Here is a 10,848-nt window from a genome sequence, read left to right as displayed (position 1 = left end):
AAAAAGGGAAAAAAGCAGACTGCTAATATATTCACAGAGCCGTTTGAAGTGTTGTCCGTAATGGTGATGAAGCTGTATATTTTCCCTTATCAGAAAGCGAGAGTTAAACTGAGGAAAAAAGGTTTGTGACTGTAAATGTAACTACACCTTATTCCCATATACCAAATTATATATACATTTAAAAAAAAAAAAAAAAAAAAAAGGCAATTCCAAACGACAGTGTTGACATTTCAGCACCATGGACAGGGGTATATGCATGATATACGGTTAAAGATTTAAGCAGCTTTTTAGTACTGTCCTACGTCTGACTTGTGTATTTCCCAGATTTCAGCAGATAGACACGAGACTGAAAAACGATAATAATCAAAGAAATTTAACCCCTGTAGATCATCGAATGGAGGATAAAAAAATAAACAAACTTTTTTTTCTCTAGGCTTACAGCCTTAAGGAAACAACCACAAAAGCACACTGACGTTTCATATTTGTCTTCTTACCTTTTCTTTGTTGGGCAAAGTTTGAGTTCTGGTAAAAGTATCTCCTCCATTGATACTGATGAGTTCAGCATCTACAGGTGGAAACGGGGCGGGGAAAACCACTACGTCACTCTTGAGTGTGTCTGAGCTGAAACACACGTCATACTGCTGAGTAGATTTGGAGTAAGACCAGCTCCCGTCAGGATGGGTGGTGATCATTGGGGCTCCGTACCTGCTGAAAGAGCCGTCTGTCCTGTGACATTTGACAGCTATTAGAGTGAGGAGGCTGAGCAGGAAGATGGCTGACACCGCCACTATGGCGATGAGCAGATAGAGGTTCAAAGCAGAGAAGCTCTCCTCCTTCATGGGCACATGTCTGAACTGAGTCTGGATGTCAGCTGTGCTCTCAACCACCACCACATCAATAGACACAGTAGCTGACAGAGAGGGTTCTCCGTTATCAGAAACCAAGACCAGCAAGGGGTGAGTTTTCAGGTCATTGTCACTCATTCTCCTCTTAGTCCTGATTTCTCCGGTGCTGGTTCCGATCCGAAAGAGGTTGTTTCCTTTGGGCTCAGAGAGGTGATACGAAAGCAGCGCGTTGTATCCAGAGTCAGCGTCTACAGCCCTGATCTTTGCCACAAAGTATCCCGCTTCAGCAGAGTAGGGGATGCTCTCACTGTTAACGGAGCCGTGCTCAGAATAAGGCGCCAGAATAGTTGGATTATTGTCATTCTCATCCAGGATCAAAACGTTGACAGTCACGTTGCTGCTGAGAGGAGGAACACCAGAGTCTGTGGCCTGAACTTTGAACTGAAAGGTTTTCAACTCCTCATAGTTAAAAGACTGCAGGCTGACTATGTCTCCAGTCTCTGAGTTGATATTAATCATGGTAGATAAAGGTATGGAGTCACTGTTACTTTGTAAATAGGAGTAGCTCACCTGGCCATTCTCATTGACATCAGCGTCTTCTGCCTTCACTTTTGTAATGACTGCTCCTACTGCACTATTTTCTTTCACGAAAATGTTTATGAGCTGCTCTGAGAATCGAGGTGGGTTGTCATTGACATCAGAAACATGAACGGTCACTATGCTGGTGCTGGAGAGAGGTGGAGTCCCCTCATCCGTGGCTACAATCGTGACGTTGTACAGAGCCTGAGTCTCCCTGTCGAGAGGAGCGTTAACCACTAAGGAGTAATAGTTTTTATAATTTGTTTCTAAATTAAAGGGAGCATCATTTTCTATTATAGCTTTGACTAAACCGTTTTTCCCTCCATCTCTGTCCAACACCGAAACAAGTGCAATAGCAGTACCTGCTTCTGCGTCCTCCTTTACCGTGTTGAGTAGTGACGTCACAGTGACCTCAGGAGCGTTGTCGTTGAGGTCCACCACTTCAACCAGCACTTTACACTGAGCAGATATCGGAGGATGGCCTTTGTCACTGGCCTGGGCATGAATCTCAAAAGCAGGGTTTTCCTCATAATCGATCTTACCTTTGACTAAAATCGCTCCAGTTTTTGAGTCAATTTCAAATAGATTTAAAACACGGTCCTGACCCTTTTTTCTCAAAGAATATTCTATTTCACTGTTTAAACCCTCATCCGCGTCTGTTGCGTTCAGTACGATTACAGTAGATCCAATTGGTAAGTTTTCTGATACTTTAACTTTGTATAAGGACTTACTAAAAACAGGGTGGTTGTCATTTATATCGAGAACATTGATAATTATATTTGAGGTACCTGATCGTGCTGGGCTCCCGCCGTCGACTGCAGTCAGTGTGAGCTTTAAAACAGAGTCCTTCTCCCGGTCTAAGGATTTTTGCAGCACTAACACTGCAGAGACACTCTCCTCCCCTTTGTGATTCTCTAAAGAAAAATAATCATTCTTACTTAGCCTGTATGTACTGACATCGTTCTTTCCAACATCCAAATCCGTTGCCTCTATTAACCCAAATTTCACTCCAGGTAAAGTGTTTTCTGCAACGTCAAGAGACTGTAACGCCTCGGAGAAAACAGGAGCATTGTCATTAGTATCTGTTATAGTTATATCTAACCGGTACAGCTTCAGTGGGTTGTTGATCACAGCCTCTACGTTGACGGTGCATCTGGCAGCCTTCGCACAAAGCTCCTCACGGTCGATTCTTTCATTGACATAGAGCACACCCGTTTTCAGATTGACCTCGAAATATTTTCTCTTTGATCCGCTGACGATCTGAAACATACGAGACTCTAAATCCTGAACATTAAGGTTGAGATCCTTGGCGATATTTCCAACAGAAGTCCCCGGGTTTACCTCTTCTGAAACAGAATATGAGAGTTGTCCACACACAGCCTCCCAGCAACAATTCAGCAGCACGGTCACAAGATAAATCCGACAAAGGCTCGTTCCTTTCATCAAAGACATCATTATATCCAGCTCAAAAGAGGCATTAACTCCTGTCCAGCCTCTCCCATCAATCGACCACAATGCGCACGGACATTACGATTCCACTTTGTTGCATTTCTATCATCAATATTTTTCAACCCTTTTCTCTTTCGCTCTGCGTCTCTTTGTGACAAAGCCCAGAGAAACCTCATCATGAGCCTCTATTTCTGGGAGGAGTCTCCCATCTCCGGAGAATCGTCTAGAAGTCGTGGTCTACAGTGTCCTCATGTGGTGATATATTTAAACTGCATTTAACCACTGACAGCAATCCAGATATGAGTAACCACTGTTGAAATCCAGACAACAACCATACCATGCTGTTCAAATCAGCCAAGCGACTACAGAAGTCAGGAGATGTAATCCCGTCTTTTACAGTCAAGTTTGTGTCTCAAATCGTTTCATTTAACACGTGTATACTCCACCTGCTGTTCCTATAGAGCTAAAAAGTTTGGAAAATGCAAAATAGAATTTAGCAATATGTTCAGACAGAACTAAAAATACAAGGAAATTATAATTTTCAACGAAAAAAAAACCCATTTGACTCATGTCCCCAGCTTCTTAAAAAGGGAAAAAAGCAGACTGCTAATATATTCACAGAGCCGTTTGAAGTGTTGTCCGTAATGGTGATGAAGCTGTATATTTTCCCTTATCAGAAAGCGAGAGTTAAACTGAGGAAAAAAAGTTTGTGACTGTAAATGTAACTCCGCCTTATTCCCATATACCAAATTATATATACATTTAAAAAAAAAAAAAGGCAATTCCAAACGACAGTGTTGACATTTCAGCACCATGGACAGGGGTATATGCATGATATACGGTTAAAGATGTAAGCAGCTTTTTAGTACTGTCCTACGTCTGACTTGTGTATTTCCCAGATTTCAGCAGATAGACACGAGACTGAAAAACGATAATAATCAAAGAAATTTAACCCCTGTAGATCATCGAATGGAGGATAAAAAAATAAACAAACTTTTTTTTCTCTAGGCTTACAGCCTTAAGGAAACAACCACAAAAGCACACTGACGTTTCATATTTGTCTTCTTACCTTTTCTTTGTTTGGTAAAGTTTGAGTTCTGGTAAAAGTATCTCCTCCATTGATACTGATGAGTTCAGCATCTACAGGTGGAAACGGGGCGGGGAAAACCACTACGTCACTCTTGAGTGTGTCTGAGCTGAAACACACGTCATACTGCTGAGTAGATTTGGAGTAAGACCAGCTCCCGTCAGGATGGGTGGTGATCATTGGGGCTCCGTACCTGCTGAAAGAGCCGTCTGTCCTGTGACATTTGACAGCTATTAGAGTGAGGAGGCTGAGCAGGAAGATGGCTGACACCGCCACTATGGCGATGAGCAGATAGAGGTTCAAAGCAGAGAAGCTCTCCTCCTTCATGGGCACATGTCTGAACTGAGTCTGGATGTCAGCTGTGCTCTCAACCACCACCACATCAATAGACACAGTAGCTGACAGGGAGGGTTCTCCGTTATCAGAAACCAAGACCAGCAAGGGGTGAGTTTTCAGGTCATTGTCACTCATTCTCCTCTTAGTCCTGATTTCTCCGGTGCTGGTCCCGATCCGAAAGAGGTTGTTTCCTTTGGGCTCAGAGAGGTGATACGAAAGCAGGGCGTTGTATCCAGAGTCAGCATCTACAGCCCTGATCTTTGCCACAAAGTATCCCGCTTCAGCAGAGTAGGGGATGCTCTCACTGTTAACGGAGCCATGCTCAGAATAAGGCGCCAGAATAGTTGGATTATTGTCATTCTCATCCAGGATCAAAACGTTGACAGTCACGTTGCTGCTGAGAGGAGGAACACCAGAGTCTGTGGCCTGAACTTTGAACTGAAAGGTTTTTAACTCCTCATAGTTAAAGGACTGCAGACTGACTATGTCTCCAGTCTCTGAGTTGATATTAATCATGGTAGATAAAGGTATGGAGTCACTAGTACTTTGTAAATATGAGTAGCTCACCTGGCCATTCTCATTGATGTCAGCGTCTTCTGCCTTCACTTTTGTAATGACTTCTCCTACTGCACTATTTTCTTTCACGAAAACGTTTATGAGCTGCTCTGAGAATCGAGGTGGGTTGTCATTGACATCAGAAACATGAACGGTCACTATGCTGGTGCTGGAGAGAGGTGGAGTCCCCTCATCCGTGGCTACAATCGTGACGTTGTACAGAGCCTGAGTCTCCCTGTCGAGAGGAGCATTAACCACTAAGGAGTAATAGTTTTTATAATTTGTTTCTAAATTAAAGGGAGCATCATTTGCTATTACAGCTTTGACTACACCGTTTTTCCCTCCATCTCTGTCCAACACTGAGACAAGTGCAATAGCAGTACCTGCTTCTGCGTCCTCCTTTACTGTGCTGAGTAGAGAAGTCACAGAGACCTCAGGAGCGTTATCATTGAAGTCCACTACTTCGACTAGCACTTTGCATTCTGCAGACATCGGGGGCTGACCTTTGTCACTGGCTTGTGCATGAATCTCAAAGGCAGGGTTTTCCTCGTAATCAATCTTACCTTTGACTAATATCGCTCCAGTTTTTGAGTCAATTTCAAATAGATTTAAAACACGGTCCTGACCCTTTTTTCTCAAAGAATATTGTATTTCACTGTTTAAACCCTCGTCCGCGTCTGTTGCGTTCAGTATGATTACAGTAGATCCAATTGGCAAGTTTTCAAGAATTTTGGTCTTGTACAAAGACCTGCCGAAAACTGGGGCATTATCGTTATTATCTAAAACATTTATAATAATTTGACATGACCCTGTCTTTGGTGGATTCCCACCATCGACTGCAGTAAGTTTAAGTCTGACCTTGCTCTCCTTTTCTCGGTCTAAAGCTTTCTGAAGCACCAGGTGTGCGGACACGCTGTCTTCCCCTTGACTGACATCTAGAGAAAAATAATCATTTGGACTTAGCTTGTATGTGCTAACACTATTCTTTCCAACATCGAGATCTGACGCTCCAATGAGCCCGAACCTCCCTCCAGGAGCAGTACTTTCAGCAATGTTTAGAGTCTGCAAATTGTCGGGAAAATGTGGCGCATTATCGTTTACATCTACAACATTTACCTCAAAGCGATACAGTTTCAGTGGGTTGTTAATCACAGCCTCCACATTCACTGTACATGCTGTGGATTTGGCACACAGCTCCTCACGGTCGATTCTTTCATTGACATAGAGCACACCCGTTTTCAGGTTAACCTCGAAATATTTTCTCTTTGATCCACTGATGATCTGAAACATGCGAGGCTCCAAATCCTGAACATTAAGATTGAGATCTTTGGCGAGGTTTCCCACAGAGGTCCCCGGGTTTACCTCCTCTGATACAGAATAAGAGAGCTGACCACATACAGCCTCCCAGCAGCAATCCAAAAGAAGAACGACCAGATAGATCCCGAAAGGGCTCCGTATCCTCCGCATCAACATATTTGTATCCAGCTTGAACTGATCATATGGCGTTCACTCTCCGAAACGAAATACTTCAGATCAAAAAATTAATTTCCTTGCCTCGAAAAGGTGCCAGACAAAATGTACCACACATCCATTCTTGCACTGCGTCTCTTTGTAACAAAGCCCTGAGAATCATCATCATCCTCTTTTCAATCTGGGAGGAGCCTGAAGCAACCAAGAGGAAGATCAAAATGTGATGGTCTACAATGTCCCCATGTGGACAATTTAAAGAACTACATTCATCCCTTGGAGCTCAGCAAATCTATTTTTTTAAAAGGAATCATTAACCAAAGAGGAACGAATCATTGTGAGCCCATGGGCATTATTCTCAAATAATTGGTTTATTAATAATTCACTATTCTTGTTAATTGCAATAGTTCAAGCAGCCAACAAAACACAATCTGTATTTCAGCGTCAAAGAAAAATATGTCTTTACCCTCCGCACAACACGGCTAATGTGGGCGCAAAATTCAGTACCTTGGACAGCGATATACACCACACGAGGAGCGTCTACATGAATAAAACTGAGGAGTATTGTTCTTAACCTTTTAAAGCAGAAGCTTATTGACCATCATACATAAGGCATAATAAAGCAAACCATAAGATTCTTATTATGATATAATACAAAGGGAGGAAGATGGTAGGATATAACGAATAATATGCAGATTGTTTTATATTTGTCTTCTTACCTTTTCTTTGTTGGGTAAAGTCTGAGTTCTGGTAAAAGTGTCTCCTCCATTGATACTGATGAGTTCAGCATCTACAGGTGGAAACGGGGCGGGGAAAACCACTACGTCACTCTTGAGCGTGTCTGAGCTGAAACACACGTCATACTGCTGAGTAGATTTGGAGTAAGACCAGCTCCCGTCAGGATGGGTGGTGATCATTGGGGCTCCGTACCTGCTGAAAGAGCTGTCTGTCCTGTGACATTTGACAGCTATTAGAGTGAGGAGGCTGAGCAGGAAGATGGCTGACACCGCCACTATGGCGATGAGCAGATAGAGGTTCAAAGCAGAGAAGCTCTCCTCCTTCATGGGCACATGTCTGAACTGAGTCTGGATGTCAGCTGTGCTCTCAACCACCACCACATCAATAGACACAGTAGCTGACAGGGAGGGTTCTCCGTTATCAGAAACCAAGACCAGCAAGGGGTGAGTTTTCAGGTCATTGTCACTCATTCTCCTCTTAGTCCTGATTTCTCCGGTGCTGGTTCCGATCCGGAAGAGGTTGTTTCCTTTGGGCTCAGAAAGGTGATAAGAAAGCAGCGCGTTGTATCCAGAGTCAGCGTCTACAGCCCTGATCTTTGCCACAAAGTATCCCGCTTCAGCAGAGTAGGGGATGCTCTCACTGTTAACGGAGCCATGCTCAGAATAAGGCGCCAGAATAGTTGGATTATTGTCATTCTCATCCAGGATCAAAACGTTGACAGTCACGTTGCTGCTGAGAGGAGGAACACCAGAGTCTGTGGCCTGAACTTTGAACTGAAAGGTTTTTAACTCCTCATAGTTAAAAGACTGAAGGCTGACTATATCTCCAGTCTCTGAGTTAATATGTATCATTGTTGATAAAGGTTTAGAGTTACTATCGTCCCGTAGCAATGAATAGCTCACCGCGCTGTTCTTGTCAACATCATAATCATGAGCCGTCACAGTTTCAATTGTTGCTCCAACTGGACTGTTCTCGTTTACATAAATATTAATTTGGGGCTCTGAGAACAGCGGTGGGTTATCATTGACATCAGAAACATGTATAGTGAACACGCTCGTGCTGGAGAGTGACGGGGTTCCTTTATCAGCAGCGACTATGGTGACGTTGTAGTTTGAGACTCTCTCCCTGTCCAAAGCTCCATCAACCAACAACGAATAATAGTTTTTGTAGTTTGTTTCGAGTTTAAGTGGGACTTTATTTTTAATTGTAACCGACACTTCCCCGTTTTTCCCACCGTCCTTATCGAGGACTGAAACCAGAGCAACTGCAGTGCCAATGTCAGCGTCCTCTCTTACAGTGGTGTGGAGTGACGTCACAGATATTTCGGGAGCGTTGTCATTAACGTCCAGCACTTCAACCAGCACCTTACAGTGTGCAGACATCGGAGGCTGGCCTTTGTCACTCGCTTCCACACGTATCTCAAACGCCTTTTTTTCCTCAAAATCTATTTTTCCTTTTACCTTAATGACACCTGTCTGACTTTCAATTTCAAAGATATCAAGCACGTGATCTTGATCTTTGCTTCTCAATGAATACACAATCTCACTATTCAGGCCCTCGTCTGCATCGGTAGCATTCACGGTGATTACTTCAGTGCCGCGTGGCGTGTTTTCGATGATTTTTGTCTTATACAGCGTCTCGCTGAATATCGGAATGTTATCATTAATATCCAAAACACTGATTATGAGCTGCGAGGTGCCTGATTTTGAAGGATTCCCTCCATCTACAGCGGTCAGCGTCATTTTAAGCACTGGCTGCTTCTCTCTGTCTAAAGCTTTCTGCAGCACCAACTCAGCAGACACACTACTACCTGATTTGTGCACTGCCAATGAGAAATGTTCATTTTGGCTCAATTTGTAGGTACTGACTCCGTTTCTTCCTACATCTGCATCACTTGCTTCAGACAAAGCGAATTTCACTCCGGGTAAAGTACTCTCAGCAATAAACAGGTTCTGCATTTTAGTTACAAACAACGGGGCGTTGTCATTAACATCTAAAATCTCTACGTCAACACGATAAAGCTTTAAAGGGTTATTTATCACAGCTTCTACACTCAGAGAGCATTTTGACTCCTCTGCGCAAAGCTCTTCTCTGTCTATTCTTTCACTGACATACAGAACACCAGTCTTGAGATTTACATCGAAGAATTTCCTTTTGGATCCAGTTACAATCTGAAACATACGTGATTCCAAGTCCTGTGTATTAAGGTTTAGATCCTTAGCGATATTTCCGACGGGAGTCCCGGGGTTTACTTCCTCGGAGATGGAATAAGAGAGCTGTCCACACACCGTTTTCCAATTACAACCCAAAAGGAAAAGCCAAAGATATATTCCAGAATAGCTCCATCTCCAAGGCGAAGTCATAATTCCTTTTTTTAATAAATTTGCCTTAAAAACATGCAGATTTAAGTCAAAGTATCATTAGAGGAGAGCTCCGAGTAAGATCGGAAAATTCTGTTTGTTCCACCGTCCTCTCTTTATAACAAAGACAGGACTGATGCGTCCAAGTCGCTTGAAAACGGGAGGGGCCTCGTTGTACCAAATAATAGAGCTATCTCAAATAGATCAACAGCGGCGCCAAGTGGTAAAATAGGCCACTTGCAACCAAAATAAAAAGAGATAAAAGATGAAGTGTGCTGCTTCACAGTGCAACTGAAATTAAAGCACTTTAAGTTTCATTCCAGCACCATGGACAGCAAACGGCACGCTGTCCTGAGAGTAAATCTGTCAAAACTATCCTCCACTTGAAAGCACTCTGTAACCTCTCCCTCTCAGACACACACACACTAACACAGCTGTGGGTGGCTGTGGTTCAAAAGTACTAATTACTCATCAGAAGTTATCATGTTGAAGTGTCCATGGGCAAAACACTCATTTACTGCTCTTGTAGGCATAGCCATTGGTGTAAGAATGTGTGTGTGTGTGTGTGTGTGTGTGTGTGTGTGTGTGTGTGTGTGTGTGTGTGTGTGTGTGTGTGTGTGTGTGTGTATGTGTGTGTGTGTGTGTGTGTGTGTGTGTGTGTGTGTGTGTGTGTGTGTGTGTGTGTGTATGTGTGTGTGAATGTGTGTGTGTGTGTGTGTGTGTATGTGTGTGTGTGTGTGTGTGTGTGTGTGTGTGTGTGTGTGTGTGTGTGTGAAATGGGTCGCATGTGGCCATAGTGTAAAGCACTTTGAGTGGTCAGAAAACTTGAAGCGCATTATATAAGTCAGTCCATTTGTCACTTCTACACACACCACCACACTTTCTTCTGGCCTATTTCTCCTTTCTGTTCCACTCCTTTTCCAACTCTTCAGTCCAGACATAACTGTGTAGATTCAGTCAATTAATTTAATCAATTAAGTTTCAAAAGAATCAAAACATTTAAAAGATTATTTAAAATCCTATTCTTGAGATTACCTTGAAAACCCAGGTATTCCCTGAAGTAATAGAAAGCTGAATGTTTGCACAAAACTTTCAGGATACACAATAAATTTCCCCTCCCTTCACCTGGGGCCGATACATAAATCTCACTTGATCCCTCTTTGCTCGTGTACCATATATAAACTCAGTTGTGACATCCTCAAGCTGTGTGGTGCTGTATTTGGAGGTTTTTAGTTTATTTTCTCTTCACGTCTCCACAGAGACAGTAGTCATGAGCTTATGATCATTCCCTCGTTTGTAATCCCAGGATTAAGCCCTGGGTTCAGGGACTCCTGTCCTATTTCTATTCAGCAGGAAACATGATTTGATTTGAAAATATTAATAACCATCAAACTCTGAGCCGCTGTCATCCGTTAACCCCAAAATGCAATAA

At 43.0% G+C, this 10,848-nt stretch overlaps 2 protein-coding genes across 23 annotated transcripts in view; one reads left to right on the top strand and one right to left on the bottom strand.

The window, feature by feature from the left end:
• The window catches only part of LOC141793334 (fibroblast growth factor 18-like), a 296,332-nt gene that overhangs the window by 54,683 nt on the left and 230,801 nt on the right, over positions 1-10,848 (top strand). The gene's annotated exons all lie outside the window — the stretch shown is intronic.
• The window catches only part of LOC141793331 (protocadherin alpha-C2-like), a 222,007-nt gene that overhangs the window by 83,672 nt on the left and 127,487 nt on the right, over positions 1-10,848 (bottom strand). The window contains exon 1 of one of the 18 annotated variants that reach the window (XM_074673920.1): positions 7,038-9,533. The exons of 16 other annotated variants lie outside the window; for them this stretch is intronic. In XM_074673920.1, coding sequence (XP_074530021.1) covers positions 7,038-9,419 — 2,382 coding nt within the window. In that variant the 5' untranslated portion in view covers positions 9,420-9,533. Of the gene's footprint in view, positions 1-494; positions 3,000-7,037; positions 9,534-10,848 lie in introns of those variants that run through there. One more of the 18 variants, XM_074673916.1, reaches the window with a different exon arrangement.

The sequence above is a fragment of the Halichoeres trimaculatus genome, unplaced genomic scaffold, assembly GCF_033239565.1.
Source record: "Halichoeres trimaculatus isolate MK-OKI-2021-1 unplaced genomic scaffold, fHalTri1.1 fHalTri1_scaffold_7, whole genome shotgun sequence".
NCBI lineage: Eukaryota > Metazoa > Chordata > Actinopteri > Labriformes > Labridae > Halichoeres > Halichoeres trimaculatus.
Note: the sequence above shows the minus strand (reverse complement) of the source record. Positions and strands in the feature narration are given on the sequence as shown.